The sequence below is a fragment of the Crocodylus porosus genome, unplaced genomic scaffold, assembly GCF_001723895.1.
Source record: "Crocodylus porosus isolate Cpor-Errol unplaced genomic scaffold, CroPor_comp1, whole genome shotgun sequence".
Classification (NCBI taxonomy): Eukaryota; Metazoa; Chordata; order Crocodylia; family Crocodylidae; genus Crocodylus; species Crocodylus porosus.
The window spans coordinates 33000250-33022574 of NW_017728950.1; the positions used below are offsets into that span (position 1 = coordinate 33000250).

The following is a 22325-nucleotide window of genomic DNA, read 5'->3' on the forward strand; positions in this document are numbered from 1 at the left end:
GTGTCATCAGCAAATTTGAACAGGGTGCTTTTTACCCCCTCATCCAAGTCACTGATGAAGATGTTGAACAGTGCAGGCCCGAGGACCGAGCCCTGTGGGAGACCCCACTGCCCACATCCCTCCAGGTCGAGAATGACCCATCCACCACCACGCTCTGGGTGCAGCCCTCCAGCCAGTTAGCGACCCATTTGACTGTAGGTGTCAACACCACAGTCCCCCAGTTTTTTAATGAGAATGGGGTGACAGACAGTGTTGAAGGCCTTCTGAAAGTCCAGAAAGACTACGTCCACTGCTACCCCTGCATCTAAGGATTTGGTGACCTGGTCATAGAATGTCACCAGGTTGGTCTGACAGGACCTGCCTCTAATGAACCTGTGTTGGTTGCCCCTAAGCATGACCTCCCCCGCTGGCCCCTCGTGGACATGTGCCAGGATAATTCTCTCGAAAAGCTTACCCACGGTCGAGGTAAGACTAACTGGCCTGTAGTTTTCTGGGTCCTCCTTCCTCCCTTTTTTGAAGATGAGAACCACGTTGACCCTCTTCCAGTCCCCTGGCACCACACCAGAGCGCCCCCTGCAGCCCCCAGAGTCTTGGTGACAAAAAGAAAGAAATTTAGATAAACCAAGTAGAGAATGTTTGCTAGGGTAAACCATGTATAAATAGATAAATATTCTGTGCTTTGGAATATAAACAATACAAGATCAGGCTGTAGACCCATCTCTTTTTTTAAATCAGTGGTCAGCCTATCAAGCACCTTTAATCCAAGTTACAGTGTGCCTACCAGCAAATGTCTTGAGACCACCAACTGGTTTTCCATAGTTATTGAATAATAAGATAAGTCATATCTGTCATCTTCTCAGAGATTTGGGAGTGGTGAAGCACAGAAAGCTGAGGCTGGTTCTGTATTTAATGGACAATTTTGTATTGTGGGGGGATATCTGAACCTAAATCCAAGAATTCAGTGGGTTTTTTTCCCCCTCCCTCAGGTCATGGAGCTGCTGGTTCACCTGAATAAACGTATCAAAAGTCGTCCAAAAATCCAACTTCCAGTAGAGACTTTACTAGTTCAATATCAAGATCCTGCTGCAGTTTCCTTTGTCACAGTAAGTATCAGCCTTCCAGGAATATTAGCTAACAGCTTGTGAAATGCTGAAGTGTATAGGTGCTTGCAAGGTCAGGGCCTTAAATTGTGGACATGTGTTTGTCAGTGGACATGGGAGCAGAATGTTCATGTGTTTTCAGCTTCAGTTTTTAAATAGATGAGACAGAGTAGGAAAGATACAATATTGTCCTCTATTTTGTGTGTCCGGAAGTTTAATACATTTGGTATGTTTTTAAAGAATATATAACTCCCCTCCTCCCCCCCCCCCCCCCAAAAAAAAAATCCCACCACCTAACCATTTTATGAAACTAGCAGAGACAATTGAACTGTTGTATATGGACTGTAAATATTCATATCAATTTCCTTGAATGTTATAAAAGGCCTGTCTTCTACCTCTCCTCATTCTGCTGCCACCCCAGTGCAGAGGTGGAAATGTTCAGTCTCTTAAACTGTCATTAAGTAGAATTAACTTTAGCTGGAGTGCTCGAAGTAACTGATCATCCAAATCAAGGGCTAAAAACAGGAAACATTGTATGTGCTTGTATGCTTGTTTCTCACTATAATGAAGTTGGCTTAATGAAATTTTTACAAATGCTATCTCTTTAAAAAAACTGTTTATATTTCAGTAGTGAATATTTGTGTTAAACATGACTATTCAGTTCAGAATGCCCTTTAACTTCAGAATGGCTAATTTTGAAAATTTTCTCTCTCTGACATGCTTGTTCATGCAAGTTGGAGAGGTATTTTTGACTATTTCAGAAGATCTATAGTAATTTAGCATTACCATGGTTAATTCAATAGATTGCAGTAATATAAGTCCAAAATAGATATTTCCATTGGACAGCAATTGATGTGTAATAGGGCCTTAAAACACTTCTTGTATATCTGGGCTAAATTTTCAGTCATGTTTTATTGATCCTAGTTCTGTGTTTTGGCATACCTTGTTCAGGATTCAAAATCCTGTTCATACAAACCAGCAAACATCCTGACCTGCAGAACATGAGTACTTTCTCTCAATTACCTTGCTGTTATACTTGGACTGTGACTTGGAGAGATCATGTTTGGGTTCTTGAGGTAAAGTCCCTGAGTATTTAGTCTTTAGTGACTTGGTTGAGGCTGCCAAGCCTGCCAGTGGTAGCAGTAGTTTTGCTATCTGGACACCTGTGCAATGTGAACTGAATTGACCCTCACATACTTCTTTAACCATGCCATGGAACAGTCAGCAAATTGCCATCACACTGAATCTGAGATAGATTTGATCCACCACCTCAGCAGTGAAAAGAATGATCCCCTATGCTCTCCTGTCCCATGACCCATTTGTAGTTTTTAACTAGAAAAATCAGCCAATACTGTAAAGAGCCTCTTGCCTATACTGCTCACCTGCATGTCTGTCCAGTAATTCATGTTCACTTCTTTCAGAAACGGGAGGCTGAGAGACTTATAACTGGGAATTTCTTGCTCATGCAAAACTCCCATTTAAGTCCGCTATAAGTAAGGAAAGCAGTTCTTGAACTTATTCTGTGTAGGTGCTGTTGATCTTGGCAGTGGAAACTGTCACTGGTGGTGATAATGGTCTTTCAGAATCTAATTTGCTACATGCAGCTAATTCATAAAAATACCAGACAGAAATAGTTTGCAAAAGAATCACAATTTTTATATTAGGCATATTGATTTCTTTTATCCTTGCAGAATTTTACTATAATTTATGTGAAGATGGGTTACCCTCGTTTACCTGTGGAAAAACAATGTGAATTGGCTCCTACCCTGCTCACTGCAATGGAAGGGAAACCTCAACCACAACAAGACAGGTATTGTTTCTTGAGCTAGGTATAAAGGCTCTTTAAGTCATTACAGCTAAATAAAGTGCAGTTTTCTGGAGGGTCACGTGATTACCTAGTGTGCAAATTTTTCTAGGTAATAGATATTACAGTCCAGCTTTTACTGTTTGACCACTAGTTAACCCACATTTTGTGTGTTAGTCTCATACAATAGAACCTGATGAGCATCTCCAGATGGGTCTGGAATAAAAATGCACCTAATTTTTTGTAAGCAGCTGGTGATTTGGGTTCCCAATTTGAAGGGCTCTGATTTAAGAAGTGCTGTGCACCAACCTCAGAGAATCAGGCCACATTAAAGTTCCACCCCAGATAGTGGAGATGTCTGAAATCCCTAGTCACAAAGTAACAAACAGGCACACATGGAAGCTCTGGCATGCCAAGCATTTCTGTAAATCTCACCCCTCATCCATGAGTCTGATTCTCGTTTACACTGAAGCTGTTACACTGTTTTGTCAGTGGAACAGAGCCTTAAAACTAGTAGAAATTGCACCTTTCCTCTCTTGAACATTCCTTTTCACTACTAGAATGGTATAAGTTGGTCTTATTGTAAGTGAGCATCATGGCCTGGGTAAAATCCTGGTGCCTAAATACCCTCTGATTTCACTTGAGCCATGGTTTTACCCCAGGTTTCTAAATTGAATCCTCTGGTTTCTGAGACCTTTTAGAGAACTGGATCTATTCTGTCTGCATCATACATGATGTATGTGTGCTTACTAAGTTTGCTTCTGAGGTACCATTTTAATTGGACTTCAAGGATGCTGACACCCTGTATTTTTAGTGAAAAATAATGTTTTGCACAAGACCCTCCTCGACTGTAGTCTTAATTTCTGAAGTGTGTGTATATGTGCGTGGCTTTTTTCCATGCAAGTACGAAGTGGTAATATTTGTAAGTATGTTGACGTGAATAATGAACTTATTTCCTTGGATTTTGTTAAAACCCATTCTGAATTTGTTGAGCGCCTCCATCAGTGGGGCATAGTGGGTATCAAAAAGCTGCCAGAGTATGAAATATGGAAAGAGTGAAAGAGATTTTTAAAATTGAAGGATCTTGGAAAATCTGTTACACAGTTTATTTGCTTAATGTTAAGAATCAAAGTATGTTGTTTGTAAATAGTTGCAGTAAATATAATTGTTTTTCAGCCTAATGCATCTTCTAATACCAACCCTTTTTCACATGAAATACCCTGTTGAACCACTGAAAGCAGCTTCCCCATTTAATCTTGCTGAAAAACCAAAGACTGTACAGCTGCTTTTGGACTTTATGTTGGATGTTCTCCTTATGCCTTATGGGTAAGTAAGGGGCAATTTCACCTTAACTGTGCAGTGCTCAGAGTTCTTTGTATATGATATATGTTTCTAAGTGTACCCAAGAAGATGTTTTAAAAGCACGCCCCTTTATCTCCTGATCCAAATGAAGTCAGGCCCTGATTCAGCACAAGGTACCTAATTTAAGCATGTGAGTAATACCATCCCTATTCAGCAAAACATTTGAGTATGTGCTTTAATGTTTTATTGAATCTGGGCCTTGCAAAACACCCAGTGAGTTCTATTGGGTTCACAACCAAGCCCTTACACGTGTTGTTTTTTTTTGTAAGTGCAAAAGTTTTTAAATAGACTAAACATTAATCTGTGTATAACTCCCCCTTCGTCTCTCCTTTCTGTGCTCAGTCCTGCAGTCCTGAGCACTCTCAATTTCCCTTCAGTGTTACTGCACACTTAAATCTCAAATTTCAAGGGATTGGTGCCTTAGTGACAAGGGAGATGGTGTAATCTTGATTAATGGCTTGTACTGGTGTGAGCATCAACTTAAAGAGCAAGTTTGTGCGCAGTAATTATGTACAGTGTAGTTGGGATTTATTGATCCCTGCTCTTCTCCTTCCTCTGTGTGCAGAGATTTCATACGCCACTTCCCATTGTCTAGTTTGTGTTTGGCAAATATTTTTTGTTCAGGAAGCATTCATTTTTAAGGAAATTATTGTAAAAGCAAAGCTTTTGTTCTTTCTTTTCATGAGAGTCACTGAATATCCACCTATATGAGTTAGGAGAGAAAATTCTTTTATGTTTCAGTAAGATTCTTGTTCCTAATGCACTGTGCTGTTTTTGAAAATCCCATCCAAAGAGATCTGGCCAAAATTTTCAGGGTTTTTTGGATGTTTCACTTAAGGCAACTGAAAGAGAGCGTTTCTTAACCTAAAATGTCCTGTTTGTGATACTCTGTACTTCTGCTAGAACTGCATTTGCTGAGCTGAGGATTGAATCTGAACTCTCAGCCCAGTAGTCTGTTGCATAGCTGCACGATATTTGTCTCCTTAAATTTTAGTGTGGGCTAGCTTCTGGAAGATTCTAGTTCACAGAAGGGCTTAACATTGCAACATCCAAATAGATGTTTAATCTCTGTCTGCACTGGAAAACACTTTAGAGTGGGGGGGCAAACATTTGTCTGCACTGCTGAGAATGTTTGTTGCCTCTGTGGCCCTCATGCTGATTGTGTAGAAGAAGCTAGAACATGGGTGTCAAACTCCTTGGGCATGGGGCCAACTACATATATGGATTTTTCCCTAAGAGAAGAAATGTATAGGCTCCAGTTAATTTTGGAATACAGTATTTGGCCAGGACTTGCATTGGATGTCAAGCTCACTGATGTACATAGTAGAGCTGCGCGAAAAGGCTATGTTTTGTTTTGGATTTGGCCGTTTTGAAGGATAGTGATTCATTTTGGTGTTTTGGATCAGTGTTCTGTTTCAATTCCATCAAATCTGTTTCAGAGTTTTGATGCTGATTCGGCTCGGTCGGGGAGAGGCGGGCTGCCCAGCTGCAGGTTTTCCTGTGGTTCCTCCAGTTGTACCTGCCTCTCCTCAGGTGGGGGGAGCCGTGGGAGAAGTCCCCATGCTGTCCTGCCGAGCCCCATCCCCCACCAGGGCCCCAGCCTCCCAGAACTTAAAAAGCCCGCATTCATTGGCTCTGGCAGCGGTGATCAGGGCCTCTGAGGTCTCGTGACAGAGCCCCCTCATGCAGTGGGGGACATCAGGAATTGCCCCTCCAGCCTGGCACCCATGCAGCATCTGCCCCATGGTGCGGGTGCAGTGTGGCTCAGCAGGGTGCTGTATGCTGTCTGGGAGCTGGGGTGGCTCCAGCAGTTAGCTGAAGCCTGGCACCACTCAGCCCATGACCCCAGCCTCCAGACAGTGCCCCGCCAAGGTGCACTGCACCTGCACCATGGGGCAGCTGCCGTGTGGTTACCAGGCAATCCCTGCTACCCCACACTGCACCGTGCTGTGTGGCAGCGCTCTACCATGAGCCCTCAGAGGCCCTGATCATTGTTGCTGCAGCTGATGAGTGTGGAGCTTTTTGTTTGTTTGTTTTTAAGTGCCAGGAAGCTGGGGTTGGGCAAAGCAGCTATGGGGGCTTCTCCCATGGCTCCTCTGGCTGTGTCTGCTTCTTCCCTAGCGGGGGGAGCTGCAGGGGAATCCCCCATTGCTGCCCTGCCTGGCCCCAGCACCTTAAAAGGAGAGCTGTGGGGTTGTGCTGGACTCTTCTGGAGGGGTGCCTCCGAAACATCCAGAACGTTTTGGATGGTTCCATTTTGTTTCGGAGATGTTTTGGGGGCTTCCGTTTTAGTTTTGGATTTGGTGTTTTGAGCACTGAGACGGGCCAAAACACATCCAAAACAAAACAACTGCTGAAATTTCACATAGCCCTAGTAAATAGTGATACTCTGCTGTGTTAAAGATGGTATTATGAATGATTAAAACAAAATTGAAAATTGTGCAGACTTGTATTTATTTGGCTTACTCCACTTCCTCTTTATAAACACCCCACTTCATTTGACAGGCTGGTTTTGTAAATCTAGTCAAGTTCCTTTCTTTCCCTTTAGATATGTATTGAATGAATCCCAGAGTCGGCAAAATGTGCCATCAGCACAGGGCTCTTCATCAAGTAGCACTGGAGGTTCTGGGATTCCTCAACCTCCTCCAGGGATGAGCTTTTATGCAGCCAAACGAGTAATTGGAGATAGCCCATGGACACCTGAACAGCTGGAACAGGTACTGCAAATTGCTTAACCAGTACAGGAGTATAACGTTTCAGTTGCAATGAAATGACTTAAGGGTAGCCAAGCCACCTATGTTATAGTGAAAGCAAGGGTGGAAGAAAATGCAGAATTGGTTTTAAAAAAGATGTCTTACCCAGATTGTATATAAAGAACATTGTCTGAGATCTTTGTCACTGTCTGTATGCATTTTACTTCCAAAGATGCACTTGATAATTGTGAAGTTTTTTAAATAAGTAATGGCCCAGGGCTATAGTGCTGCAACTATTGTTCTGTCAACAATTTTCAGAACTTGCTGGAAAACATTCAGCTAAATCCTATCTTTGCCCAAGTGTCTTGGTCTTAGAGGAAACTTGAGCAACTTTAGTACAGGTTTCTGAGGCTAAAAACAGATGTTGCCTTTGTACCGCCATTAAAAAAGTTATGGCAACACAGAATCCAAACAAAGAGTCGTCCATGCCCCTTGTTGTGCCACAAATGTCCAAAATAATGGCTGCAACAACAGGCAGTATAAATTTGTGCCTGTTTTTTGTGGTGGACATCTGTTTGCTTTATGGTGGGATAGGACGGACAGTCCAGAATTACCTGTACTCTAATACCTTGGGCAGGCACTCCTGGGGCTTGAGGTGCCTGATCCTGTGCATGCTATGAATTCCCCTGCAGGGGTATTCCTGGGGTGCACAGGATTGGCCCCCAAAGCCCCAGGAGCACCTGCCTGGGTTCCCCTGCTTGCAGAGGTGTGCCCTGGGAATTCTTGGGTGTGTGTATTACACTGCTGTTCCCTGACTTGTGCACTTCCTGCAAATGAGGAAAACCCAGGGTCGCTTTTGGGTTCCCCTGTTTGCATATGCACATGCCCCAAGTAAGTTGCCTCAGTTCTAGTTGTCCTGCAGAATCAGGCCACTGAAGCCTCTGGAGCAATGGGGGACCAACTCTGTGGATCAACAGGTGAGGTCTGTTGCCCAGTGAAGCAGATCAGCTGTACCAGGACACATCCCAAAGTTTGCTTATAGCCTTTGAGACCTGGAAAGATGAATTTCCAAGAGGGGTGTGTATCCTGAGGAGGTAGAAGTTGTTTTAATTTTTTTCTTTACAAAAATCTCAGCTGTAAACCTTGACATTTATAGAGCGTGTCTTTTCTGGTTTGTAATTTTAATATTATCTTCTATGTTGCTGAGCAGTGTAAGCTGGGGATAGTCAAGTTCATAGAAGCTGAGCAGGTACCTGAGCTTGAAGCTGTTATACACCTGGTTGTAGCTTCCAGTGACACACGACACAGTGTTGCAACTGCAGCGGACCTTGAACTGAAAAGCAAGCAAAGGTAATGGCTTAGTTTTAGAAAACCTGCCACTGGTATTATTAGTATTGATAGTCACAATTAGTGTAATAGGCCAAAATATTATACTCCAGCAGTGGACTGTAAATTCTTCCCTGAGAAGCTTTGTAGTTGTTGTCTTAGGTTAGTTTACTCTAAAACCTTTAGGGTGCATCTACATGGCATGGTGCCATGTCATGGAGGGATAACTGTCCTAGCTCTAAGAGTAGACTAAGGGCAAATCTGGCTAAGGTACCAGAAGCAGTACTGCTGTATTAGCATGGCAGTCTACCTGGGTGCATGGGCCAGGGTGGAGCACTTTGCTAATGACATTGTAATTTAGTTTGGTGCCAGAACTAGCTGGAGTTTCTCTGCTCGCCATTGCATTGTGCCATGGAGATGTACTCTTAGCAGCACAGTTTAGAATTCTGCAGGCTGTGGTAGCTTGATTTACCAAAAAGGAAGGCCATGCTACTTGACAGCTGGTGGGATAAATCCACATTTTCTGTCACTTTAGTATCATGGTGGACAACAACTTTCATGTTTAACCCTGGTGCCCTCCACAGTGACTGACTATGTCCTATCCAACTAATGTCATCTGGAAATGATACCCCTGGAGGGAGCATCTGTGATTCAGCATTAGCCTAATGATAATTGCTGCTGGTGTTGTTTGCTGAGTCACTTGCTGCGCAAAGACTGCACACCTCCCTCATAGGAGGCAGCCTGGCTTTCAGGCAGCATTATGATTGAGGTGTACAGAAATAGACAGACTTCATTATTACTGGAGTTGGATAGACAGGCTTAGCTGAATTCTGTACTTGTGAAATTGCAGGTCTATTAGTGCTGGTTTGAGTTAATCATACCAGAAATACAGGATTTGAAGTCTTTGCACAGCTTTGTCAGTGCACCTCAGCTGTTGGCCAGGATGATTATTTTTGATTAATTAAAGTAATCTGGTTGAAGAAATTACTCTATGCAGTAAGGTCTGGTTAAATGGTCTCCTTGTGGTGGTATAGTGTTTCTTAGGAACTCATTCTGCATAGATCAGTTGTTTGAACAAATCCTGTTATGTATGTAGTTACTAGATGTCCCGCATGTTGTATGCAGAACTCTGTCACCCGCATGCTTAGGAACACTCCCAGGCCTTTTTTTGCTTGTTTGGCTGCTGACAGTGCCATTCAAAGGGTAATGTAAGATGGTCAGAAATCTATGGCCCACAGGCCTAGATCCAGCCCACCAAACAATTTAATTTGACTTGCAAAGCCTGGATATTGGCAGCATTTCAGTGGTGAGGCATTTCAGTGGAGTTTCTGCAATGATCAATGGTGGATAGGTCACATGCACGTTAGCACTAATTTGGTGGTGGGGAGAAGCAATGGCAGTGGAAGCCAAGTCAGAAACATTGGCATGACTTGGACCAAGTTGCATTATTTCAGCCCGCTACTCTTAAAAAGTTTGCCAACCCCAAATATAAGATATTAAAGTGAATGGTCTTCTGTCATTGATTCAAACTCAGCTCAAGTCTATAGTGAAAAAAGTTGTCTTGATCAGCTGTTGGTCTGGTTGTCCATGTGAAATTTTATTTAGATTTTAAAACCATTTCCCATCTTAGACAGTCTAATATTATTAAAATCAGTGCCATGGTTGACGGGCTCATTACTCGTCTCATCTAATACCCCCAAAAATGGCCTTGGATCTAAAAGGACCTTCTTTCTATAGGTAGCTTTAATGGAAGGGCAGTGTTGGGAAGCTTATGCAGTTTGATGCCCATGCAGTGTCTCTGTTGTGGTTACACTAAAATCTGTGTTTCCCCAGAACAATCACTCTGGCATCTTTTCACCGACACTGATTGTGACTTTGGTGCCTGGATGTGAGGATTGGCTTGTATTTGATAGAGATGCACCAGTATATCAGTTGCACATCAGATCAACACCTATAAATTTAAAAGTGTCAATCTGAAATTTAAGATTAGCATCGATTGTTTTTTTTTGGCTGGTGTAGCCAATTAATGTCACCAGTAAATGCAATATACCTTCTAGCTGGGGCCCCCAAATGCTGCATGCATGTGGCCAGGAATTCAGCTGGGCAGCATGGAGAGAATTACCCTATGTCTGTGGAGAGGAAGGGGTGTGTGTGGGGGCAAACTGAGGCCCCCATGGTGAGGGAGGGAGTGGGGCAGGGGCTGGGGGTACTGACTTGCCAGGGCAGTGTTTGGGACCAGGGGCAGGGAGCAGGACTGAGACGCGGACAGCGTGACCAGGGGGCGGCTCACCACTGCTGTGTGTACCTCCCAGGGGAGGCATGTGGGGGCATGTGCTCCCTCAGGTTTGTGCACGGGGCAGATGCAGGCTGCCGACTCTGGGCTTGGGGCTCTCCACTTTATTGCCTTTCCCTAAGGAGCCCACACCAGCCGCGTGTACCCTGCCCACCTGGCAGCAGTGGGGGCAGCAAGTTGTGCCTCCTGGTGCCAGGTGGATGGGGTACGCAACCAACATGGGGCTGCTAAGGGAAAGAGAGTAGAGCAGAGATCCCTGAGCCCACAGTGGGCAGCCTGCATCCATCCACTCAGCTCTGCTCCAGTTAAAAGCGTCTCCACACTTTAAAAATGGCAGCAGCGCTTGAACTGAAGCTTATTTGACGACCTTTATTTTAAGTGCCTCCATCACCATCATTTCTAAGTGCTAGGATTCTGATCCCCTGGACTAGTCGCCCACGGCTCTGTCCCGCTCCCTGCCCTGGTCTTAGGTCCCATTCACTGTCCTGGCAGCACCCCCAGTTCCAGCCTCTCCCTCCCTCACTGTGGGGGCCCCAGTCTGCACCCCCCATGCCCTTTCCCTCTCCTATGCCCCTTCCCCTCCACAGACTTACCTGCAGGGAGCTGCTCTCCATGCTGCTTGGCTGCATTCCTGTAAATCGGTTATCAGATTAGTATCAGCTGATATGGCTGGTTAATAATTGGCTATTAGTATTGGCCAAGAAAATCTTTATTGGTGTGCCCCTAGTATTTGATGTTAATGCTTTATTAAATGACTACGAATTGTGTTGAGAATGTGACAGAAAGTTGTGCAAAATGTGTACACACACACACAACTTTTTTTTTAAATTTAAAGCTGTAATTTTTAACACATTGCTTTAAAATTCTTTAGCCTAATTGACTGGAATAATCCCACCATCATCAACAAAATGTACAAAGTGTATCTTGGGGATATTCCACTGAAGACCAAGGAGGTAAGCCTTGTTTGCAAAGATGTACTGTTGCTTAAGGTTCTTATTTTATTTGCCTTGGTCTATTTGTCAGGAAAAGTACAATTAAAGCCATTCTGAATCATATCATTAAGGACTACCTTGCAGATCCACCATTCTTTCAAGAGGCCTTGAGTGGCATTGAACAGACGAAGAACAATAAAGCATGTGTTCTTGATGGAATACCCACTAAAATGTATAAACATTGTGGAAAAAAGTACTCTTACCAAGTACATGCTGTTGTTCTGAAAATCTGGAAACATGATCAGATTTCCAGTGTCTTGAGAGATGCCAAAATTGTAACCACATTCATGAATGGAAATAGATTGGATTTCAGCAATTATCAGAACATTGCACTCATGTCCACAACTGGGAAGATCCTCACCTGCATTCTCCTCAATAGTCACTCTCCTCACTGTGGAGATTCTACCCGAGACCCATTGTGGCTTTTAAATCACTCAGGGGTACAATAGACATGATCTTTGTTGCTAGATAGCTTCAGGAGAAGTGCTGTGAGCAACAGTGAGTTCAGTACATCGCCTTCATTGACCTGATTAAAGCCATTGATTCAATCAACAGAGAGGCCCTGTGGAAGATCCTGATGAGATTTCGATACCTGCCAAAATCTGTTGCCATTGTCAGACTTCATGACAACATGACAGCAACCACCCTAAGCAGTGGCTTGGAAATGACTCCATTAGAATTGGAGTCAAGTAAGGACTTGTGATTGCACAAAAAATTTTCCATGTGTATTGCAGTTATTACTCATCTTATGGCTGATTAGACTTCCATCTGGAGCGAACATCAAGTTTTGCATGGCTGGGAATCTCTTTAACATCAACCAGTCACATTCCAAATGCAAGATATAACCAATACCTTCATTACTGATTTTTCAACATGCTGACAATTGCATCATGTGCCCACTCAGTTGAAGAACTCTAGGTCATTCTTGACTGGAAATGCCTGGACTCACTGTCAGCTTTGCAAAAACCAAGATGCTTTACAAACCTTCCCCAAACCAACCAACTGTTCCCTACCATATTACAATTAGAGAGCAGTCCTTGGAGCATTTCCCTTACCTGGGTAGTCACCTTACCGAAGAAGTAAACATAGCTGACTGTATTCAGTGCTGAATAAAATTTCCCAGTTCTGCCTTTAAACCTCTCTGAAATAGTATTTTGATGGGATATCCTGACATCAGGACCCAAACCAAACTTCTCATCTACCAGTCTGTGTCATCCCTACCTTGTTTGTATAGGAGTGAAACCTGGATGAGATACTGGAAACACCTGAAAGCCTTGGCATGTTACCATCAGCAATGTCTTTGGAAAATCCTCCACATCAATTGAAAGGACAGAAAAACAACTGCCAGCTTTCTGGCTCAAGCAAATGCCAGCAGCATCAAAGTCACGCTTATATAGCACCAGGTTTGTTGGACAGGACATGTCATAAGGTTGCCTGACAACCAGCTTGCAAAACCAGTCCTGTGCTCCCAACCTGCCAATGGTTGCTGCTCTAGAGGTGAACAAAAGAAGAGGTTCAAGGACAGCTTGAGAGCCAGTCTGAAGAAATGCAATATTAACATCAATACCTGGGCGTCTGAAGCACTGAATCAGCCCCAATGGCATTGTGATGTACAAGGCATTGATTGTTTCAAGTAAACTTGCCTTACTATGGAGGTGGATAGATGAGAGAGACAGAGGGGAAGAGCTGTGACCCAACATCACCAGGATTCGCTCCTTTCTTCTGGAACTATTTGCTATGTCTGCATTTGAACTTGCAGATCTTAGACTGGCATCTTAAGTCAATTCTGACTTTATCAATATCTTTCCTATTTATTTGAAGGCTGTCATCCTTGCATGAAGGGACTGCTACCACTGCCATTGATGTGTTCTCTCTCTCTCTCTCTCTCAAGTATGATGTTTTAAATTATTAACACTGGTTATTAACCAAATTAGTAGCAGCTGTGTTCAGAGATGTGTTCTATTAATCATAGAAAATGAGGGTTGGAAGGGATCTTAGGAGGTCATCTAGTCCAACCCCCTGTTCAAGGCAGGACCAGTCCCAACTAGATCATCTTGGCCAAGACTTTATCTAGATGGGTCTTAAAAACTTCCAAGGATGGAGAGTTCACAGTCTCTCTGGGTAACCTGTTCCAGTGCTTCATCACCCTCCTAGTGGAATTTTTTTTCCTAATTAATATTCAACCTAAATTTCCCTTGCTTCCACTTGAGACCATTGCTCCTTGTTCTGTCATCTGCCACTGCTGGGAACAGTTTAGCTCCATCCTCTTTGGAACACCCCTGACAGGGAGTTGAAGGCTGCTGTTAAATCTCCCCCTCAGTCTTATCTTTTGTAGACTATATAAATCCAGCTCCCTCAGCCTCTCCTCAGAAGTCATGTGCCCCAGTCCTCTAACCATTTTTGTTGTCCTCTGCAGGACTCTCTCTAATTTAAATAACCATATTCTTTTTGTAATGGGGGTCCCAAAACACACATTGTTCCTTAAACATGTCTGTTACTTGACAGGGAGCTGTTCTGAAACCAGAACTGAAACGAGAACCAGTTAGCACCCGGGTTAAACTAAAGATCGTTCCTCATCTTCTGCGTTCCAGGCAAGCTGCAGAAACATTTCCAGCTAATATTCAGGTACTGTCTTTGCTCTAAAGCCACTATTTATAACCCATGCACCATTGCCATATTTACTTGAATCCAAGACAAGGTTGAATGGCGGGGTAGGAAATGAATGGGGGAATTAAAAACCCTCATCTTGGATTTGAATGCTGACCTAGGGCAGGCAGTTGCTACAGCTCTGGCCCCAGAACTGGCAGCACTGTCTGCCCGAAGCCAGGGCAGGGGCAGCTCTTGCTGGAGGGAGAGTGCTGGGGAGACTGTGTAGTGCGGGAGTGTGGTGGAGCTGCTAAGGTTCCAGCTCTAGCCCTGACCCAGGCTGCAGCCACTGCCTGCCCAAGACCAAGGCAAGTGCTGCTGGTGTTGCTGATGCTTGGGCCAGGCCAGAGCCAGATCTAGTGTATGCTCTGTGCCCCTGGCCGGAGCGAGACTAGAGCCACCATATGGGATAAGTGGCCTGGGAGGAAAGGAAAGGCAAGTGGTTGAAGCAGAGGAGCAAGCACTGGGGTGATGGGGGCACATGGGATGTAGGGGGTGGACACTGGGGAGGAGCAAGTAGCTGGTGAGGGAGGGCAGACAGGGCAAGAGGTGGAGGTCTCCTTTCCCCTCTACAGTGGTAGAGGGGATGAATTTAAGATGATCTTCCAATAATTACCATATTTATTCAAATATAAGACAACGCTTTCCCTCAGCCAGCATGGGGAAGAAAGCTCCTCATCTTAACGTTCACATGCGAGGAAACCTCATTAAATACTTTGTCAATCATTAAACTGCTGCCAAAAGCAGCATGGGCTCAGTAATAGAAACCAACTGATTAAATACAGCCAACACTGAACATGACCATAAAACACATGGCCCATTTTGGGCAAAAATTCATCACTCACACAGCTGAGCTGTGCCTTTCTTTCCCACTTTCAGTGATTCCTCTTTCTTCGCCAGCCTTAAAGTATCTGGCAAACATTACCAAACGGGGCTCCAGACATTTACTGTCTGTTGCTCCCTTTCAGCCTGTTGCGTATGGTTAGTGTGTCTCCACCCTCTGAAGTAGAGCTGGACCAGGTTGCCCTGCACCTCATCTGCATATATGTCTTTAGAGTAGCGTTTCCCAACCTTTTTTACTCTGTGGTACGCTTACATGGCCTCCCACGGCACACTGACCAAGGATGGTGTGGGGGGGCGAACGAGCAGCCAAATGCTATGGAGCAGCGGGGTGGTTTGGGTGGCAAACGACTGAATGCTGCAGACTGGCGAGGTGGGGGTAGCAAGCGGCAGGAAGCAGATGGCACAGTGTTTGAATCGCTGACTGGAGCCATATCCCCCGTCTGTCTGCAGCAGCAGCAGGCAGGGGGCGTGGCTCCAGCCCAAAATGCCACAGCATACCGGTTGAGAAATGCTGCTAGAACTCGTGACAAGAACACTTTGTTCCAGTCATGAATGGGGGGCTGACTAGCACATGTATCTTTGGTGTGGGCTATCTGGTGTATGCACACATACTGACCAGTCCTGAGCTGTGGGGTCACCATGGCTTGAAACATTGTTGACTATGGTGGGGCCCAGGCCAATGAACTATATAGTAAATCATGAGCTTTCTGGCTTTGAACTAACATTATGCATAGCTTGTACTATTTATAAGTAAGTACAAAAGTGCTGCTTAAATGTGTGTTTGTGGAGTACCTGTGCTAAAACTTGCAGCATTTTAAAAAAAAAAAAAAAAAAAAAAGTAAAATGCAGTAATTCTGGATGAACTAAGTCTGTGGGTACTCAAAATAATTTGCTTATGTGCAAATTATTACAAGCATGGTTTTTATTTAAAAGTCAGTTTTTTAAAATTTGCCCTTTACTTCCATGTGCTCAGGAGGAGCAGGGCCTGACAGCAAGGGGTGGGAGGGTTCTGCAGGGGGAAGAAGTTGGAGGTACAGAGGGCAGGATGGCTACTTGACCTCCCTACCCCTCCAGATTTGGTTTCTCAGCCATAGCAGTGGGAGGGGGAATTTAAGGCATATTTCCAATAATTAGATTCTATATCTGGAAAATTATAATAAATTAATACATTTTCTATATATAGAATCTTATTATTGGCCAGTCATGTTACATTCAGGGTTATCGTATATTTGAGTAAATATGGTAGATTCTGTCCGTGGTAATCTTAACTTTGAAGTCGTCTTGAATGTGGGTAAATGGGGTGTGATCCAATTCCTTCAAGGCTTCAGTAAGAGTTGGAACTTAAATTAATGATTAACAATGCTTAGAGAAGGAAGGGTGACCAAATAATATTTAAAAATTAAATGGTCACTATATCTGATCTTCTCTTCCTTTCTGCCAGGTGGTGTATGATGGACTCTTTGGCGCAAATACAAATGCAAAACTGAGAACTCTGTCCTTGCAGTTTGTGCATCATATTTGTATAATGTAAGTCGTTTTGGTGGTTTATGGTAGTAAGGGCATTATTATTTCAAACATCTGGCACAGAGACAGTTTTGCTTGGTAAATATGAAAGGACAAAGTATTGTAAATGGGTCCGTAAGAATCTTTTTCCAAGATTAATTTGAGAAAATGCAGTATTTTATACTTTTTTATCTGTTGAGCAGCAATTCCAGCAGAACAGAAAGGATGTGCGAATGTGGGCCATTTACATAACACAGTTGTAGAGACTCTGAATTTCTGGCAGTGGGGTTTATAAGGGGTGCAAAATATACATTAACACAATTTTGTTTTCTTTTGTTTTTTATTCCAGTTGTCCAGAGAGTAAAATAAAGCCGCTTGGCCCAATGCTTTTAAACGGTCTTACAAAACTGATCAATGAATACAAAGAGGTGAGTTGAAAGGTTGCTGTAAGGTTGCTTAATTTGACTAGTAGAAGCTGACAAAGAGTTGTAGAAGAGGCATATCAGTTCAAATCATACTTTTCATGTCTGTTTCTTAATTTGACTGCACCCCCGTTGAGAACCACTGTTGTGCAGCCTCAAGTTACATCAGTAGTTCTTAATCGGGGCAAAGCTGCGAGCAATGCTGCAGCCAGGTAGAACTGTCTCACTTGTGTGTTTTGGGAGGAGCATGCTGGACCAGGAAGGGCTTTAGCAAAATTAGGGGCTCCTGCCTGCTCATAACACAGACCTTCCTGGTCTGTCTGGCTATGCATGAGGCGCACGGGGCAGTCTTGCCCAGTTGCAACAGTGGCACCCTTGAAAAGCTTTTGCGGCACCCTGATTGAGAGCCACTGTTTTAGAGACCAGCTGCTTCAGAGAGGCATAAGCTTTCATAAATGACAACCTCTTTCATTCAGAGTTGTTTTAAGGCTCAGATTTTTAATCTCAAAGAATTTTTGCATTTGAGTGGAGAGGATGAGAAGAGCAAAAAAAAAAAAAAAGGCAAGGGGCAGAGGAATGAGGAGAATGGGAGGAACCCGGGGAAAACAAACCCCTTGTGCAGGTTGGCATAGTGACTTCAGTGGGGTACTGGAATGAGATCTACTGATCTGAGTTGGTGTTAGCAGGTATGGGTCTCACCTTTCCTTGTGAAGGGTATGGCAAAAGTGCATTCAGGAAGAGCCATACCACTGCAGTGAATTAAGACACTGTAGTTTTTCACATAGAACTGCCCCAGAATATAATATACACCTTTTTTTTGAAATGCAGAAAGAAGAAAATATCTTTGAAGTAAATAACCGAGTAGCAGCAGATAGAGAACCTGCTCATTGTTCTGCTCCTTGTGGATCACTGCAGATTTACATGAACCATATTTACCCAAATCCAGGATAGCCCTGAATTTAAGAGGACCCACCAATAATTATTCTATAGATGGAATATTTATGAATTTGTTATAATTTTCCATGTATGAAATCTAATTATTGGAGGATCATCTTAAATTCGTCTTCACTAGTACTGCATCAGGGAAAGCAGTGGTGGCTGCCAAATAGTGGGGGAGGCAGTGAGGGGGGTCTGGTAGGACAAGTTGGGGGCAGGCAGTAAAGGGAGAGGCGGGCAGGGGGCAGTAAGGGTAGGTGGTGGTGTAAGCAGTGTAGTGGGGTGCAGAATGTTTGTTCCTTGCCACCTGTTCCCCTTCATGCTTCCCCTTCTCCATACCTGCCTCTCCTCAGAGTTGGGCTGTGCCCCTCCCCCTTCCTTAATCTCCCCCTCAGGTCACTTCTGCTCCCCTGCAGTCTGTGGTCCCTGCCTCCCCTTTCCCTATCACACCCTCCCCTTGCAGTCTCTACCCACCACCCCCTTGCCCTTCCCTTCCAGCTACAAGCCAGGCTGGGGCTGTGCTTTGTGCCCCGGTCTGGAGCAGGAATGGAACCTATTGGTGCCAGAGCAAGGGTAAGGAGTGGGGTGAGAAGGAGGGCAGAGGAGTTGGAGGCCATGGGGGGTAGGGGAGAGCCCAAGGCTGAGGTGAGGGAAGAAGTTTCCTGAGAGGAAGATGGGGTGAAGAAGATGGTAGGGAGAGGAAGGTAGGGGCCCAAGCTTTGGGGGGGAAGAGGTAGGGCCTGCAGAGACAGTAAGGAAGCAGACAGCAGCTGCAGCTCTGGCGCAGCATGGGTTTGGGCCTGGAGCCACAGTAGTTGCTTCCCCCCCTCTCCCCAACCTGTCCCCTCATACTCGATTCCATGGGGCTTTTTCTCTCCCCCACCACTTAACAGGGGGAAGAGGGACTTAGCTGATATCAAGGAAATATGGTATTTTTTGCCTACAATGCACACTTCAATTTCCAGCTGCTGGGGGGCGGGGAGTCGGGTGGGGAAGCTGTGCATTTGTATGCAAGAAAATGCAGCAACCATTATCCTGGTGGTCCTGAAACTGATGGATTACAAATTTTGGCTGATTTTGAAAGTGATATCTGGGATCAGCAGAGGGTTTCTGCCACTTGGATACTGTTTCACAGAGCTGCCAAATCCCATCAGCTTTTTCTCCCTTGAAAAATACAGTTAGTAGAGGCCAGAGAGCTGGACTTTTGTGTCATTGCTTATAATTTTCTGTTTCTGCAGGAAGAATAAAATCCATCTGTTCTTCAGTTACAAGATGCTTTGCTCTAGGATTTAATTATTTTGTTTTCATGGGTTCCCTGAAACCCTATTTAAGAGACTTGGGGATAGGATATAAAGTACAAGTGTAATAATAAAGGGATAGATGTGACTGCATGTCGTCTCTCTCATGGCTCTTTCTGCTGATTTGACTCTGTTGTTTTTTATAATTCAAGGACCCCAAACTGCTGTCAATGGCATATTCAGCTGTTGGAAAACTCTCCAGGTAACTGAAGCACATTTTAAGTAATGGGATGTCAGATAACTTTTCCAAAGCAATTTGTTAATTTGGCAGCATGAGAGCTTCATGCCACATGGCAGTTTGTAGCTCACAACACCATGCAGAAGCTTGTGATATCTCTAGAGGTGTAAAATGATGAATGGGGGCCAATTGATAAGCTAGGAGTTACCAGTAGTAGTTCAGGAAACCATATGTGGAACTTCAAATATTGTTCTGCTTTTGAGAGTGCCAGAAATAAATGCACCTCACGTGCCACTGTGCATGAAGGTCAGCAGGTCATGTGTTCAGAAACTGACCTCCAAGCTGGCTATCAGATTGGCTTTCTCTATAGAACATTTGGATTTCTGAACCAGACTGAGAGATTCTTAGTTAGAATAATTGCTTAGTTAGAAAAATTGCTTGGTTGTGAAAACCAGGCTTCTTAGAGTGCGTATGAAGGCTGAGGTAAGAAGTAAAGAGTGACACGCATAGCAGAGCACAGCTTTGGTTTCATTCTTGATTTTTAAATTAAAAAAAATATATACTTACACCATGTGATTTCTGTTTCAGCCGAATGCCTCAGCTCTTTACGAAGGACATAGCTCTTGTGCAGCAGTTCTTTGAAGCTTTGTGCAAGGTAGGGGATAGTTTGGGTCTGGGAAAAGGCTGATATTTTAGATAGTATACTTAAATTTTTGAGGGATACACATCAGAGTAATGGAATTCTCTTGTTTCTGTATTACAGGAAGAGCCTGATACCAGACTTGCTATTCAGGAAGCCTTGTCTATGATGGTTGGTGCATATAGTAGTTTAGAAGGAGCACAGCGTACGCTTATGGAAGCTCTTGTGGCTTCATATCTAATAAAGGTATTATATTGGAGTCAAAATGAGATCTTTTTTTTTTTAAATGGCATACACTGATAGTATCTTTAACATTATTATGTTTTGTTAGAGACATTCTTGTCTCTCATAGTATGCTCTCATTGGTAGAGCTGCATAGAGGCCTTGTGTATAATGAAATGAAGCGCTTTAGAATGTTTAGTGACTTGAATAATAAACCCCCACTTCTCCAAATCCCAGGCCTGGGTTTTTAAAATTACTTCCATATGTGAAGTTGCTGTGATTAGAGAGGTGCTGGTGTATGCATTTCCAGTGACTGTAAGTAACTATATACATTAGGCAGGCAAATACAAGACCATTTTGCCCACGCATTCTAAAATTCTGGCCCTCAAGGCAATATCATTTTAAGATGAAAACCCTCTGGTCGTAAAACATATTTCTCCAGTCGTTGCACAGAGGATGGGATTTGTTGAACCATTAGTTCTTTTCATATCTGGCTATTCTGATCCTGTTTGCGGTTCAGTTTTTTTTTTTTTTAGTCCTGCACTGTTTTACTCTTCTCAAAACTGCTTGTATGAAAATACTCAGATAAGAGGTTTTATGACAAATGTTTGTGCGTCCTAAAAGTGTGTGTGTGTGTTTGTGTGTGATTACACATATTTAATAATCCATGTTGAGCTTAATGTTAGAAAAAAAATGTGATATTTTTGGGTACCCCCCCATTTTTCTTTTTCAGGAAAAATCAGTTTAGGATAGTCAGAGACGATCCCAGCAGGGCTCGGGGCAAAGCAGCCTGCCTGGGGGCCCCCCCTCCCTGTCCCACGGCATACTTGCATTGGGGAGTAAAAGTCCTGGCATACCGGATGTGGTGGGATGGGTGGTGGCTGGAACAAGCAAAGAGTAATCCAGCCCGCTGGCTGGGCAGATGACCTAAATTGCAGCTGCAGCCTCTCTGCCCAGCTTTGCGAGACCCCCCCCAAAGTGCAGGGCCTGGGGCAGTTGCCTCAGTTCATCCCCCCCACCCCTCTGGGGACGGCCCTGGGGATAGTAGTCTTTATTTTTCTAAGTAATTGAGGCACGGTATTGTCCCAGATAAAGATACTGTTAAGGCTGATCACATTTGTGTAAAAGAACTATAATTATATTCATTTAAATTCCCACTTCAGTGATACCTTTGTTTTATTTTTATTTTTTTAAAGCCTGAAGTCCAAGTACGTCAGGTGGCTGTGAAATTTGCCAGCACAGTGTTTCCTCCAGATCACATCCCTTCCCGATACTTGCTCCTGCTGGCTGCTGGAGATCCGTAAGTTTCAGCAAGGGTCAACTTTCACATTTAGGCTATAATAAAATAATTCAGTGCAGTGGTTTGGACATGGTGCTGTAGCATTAATGACAGTCTTGCAGAGTGGTACCTCTGACTTTCTTGGGGTTTTAGTGCTAAAAGGCAGCACAAGCAAGCTAAAGAGGAACAGGAGAACAAATAATCTTATGTAGTTAACAATGTAAAATGGCAGAAGGTGAGGTTAGGTGCTGCTTTTTTTTTTTAAAGTGCACTGAAAGAGGAAAACTCAAACTGCTCACACTTTGATCTACTCAGCTAGCATGTAGTGAATCAGTTGCAGGTAGCATGTTTTTCATTGGACTGAATTAGTGTTGTTTCAGGAGCAGCTGCTTTACTTAAACGCTTAGGGATTAATGTTCTACATATGTTGGCAATGGATAAGAAACTCAAAATGAATGTGGGGGAGGGGGAGGAGAGGAAGAGAAGGAAAAACAAAGCTTCTTCTTCCAGGGAAGTAGGAAGACCAGCAGTTGAAGATGGATAGTGTAGCATGGTGAGGAGGTGATAATGTTGGGTAGAACAAAGATGTTACAATAAGTAAATAAAGAAGGTTGATCACAATGGCATCTTCCTCCTAGAATCAAAATGTTATTAAATATCTTCAGCTGCACCTTTACTTAGGAAAACCTCTTTCCCTAAAATCTCTTCCTTTTGCCCCCATCTTCCTGAAAAATTCCCTCTTGCTCTTCATTAAGTCATGCTTATTGTAACCTGATACATCAGTGGTT

General features: G+C 43.7%; 1 protein-coding gene across 1 annotated transcript in view; it reads left to right on the forward strand.

Annotated features, from left to right (window-relative positions):
• The window catches only part of KIAA0368 (KIAA0368 ortholog), a 76660-nt gene that overhangs the window by 10824 nt on the left and 43511 nt on the right, over window positions 1-22325 (forward strand). Inside the window, exons 3-15 of the mRNA XM_019554951.1 lie at window positions 987-1103; window positions 2792-2910; window positions 4081-4230; window positions 6815-6983; window positions 8170-8309; window positions 11450-11531; window positions 14076-14195; window positions 16501-16586; window positions 16912-16990; window positions 19371-19420; window positions 19985-20051; window positions 20160-20282; window positions 21455-21558. Coding sequence (XP_019410496.1) covers window positions 987-1103; window positions 2792-2910; window positions 4081-4230; window positions 6815-6983; window positions 8170-8309; window positions 11450-11531; window positions 14076-14195; window positions 16501-16586; window positions 16912-16990; window positions 19371-19420; window positions 19985-20051; window positions 20160-20282; window positions 21455-21558 — 1406 coding nt within the window. The remainder of the gene's footprint in view (window positions 1-986; window positions 1104-2791; window positions 2911-4080; window positions 4231-6814; window positions 6984-8169; window positions 8310-11449; window positions 11532-14075; window positions 14196-16500; window positions 16587-16911; window positions 16991-19370; window positions 19421-19984; window positions 20052-20159; window positions 20283-21454; window positions 21559-22325) is intronic.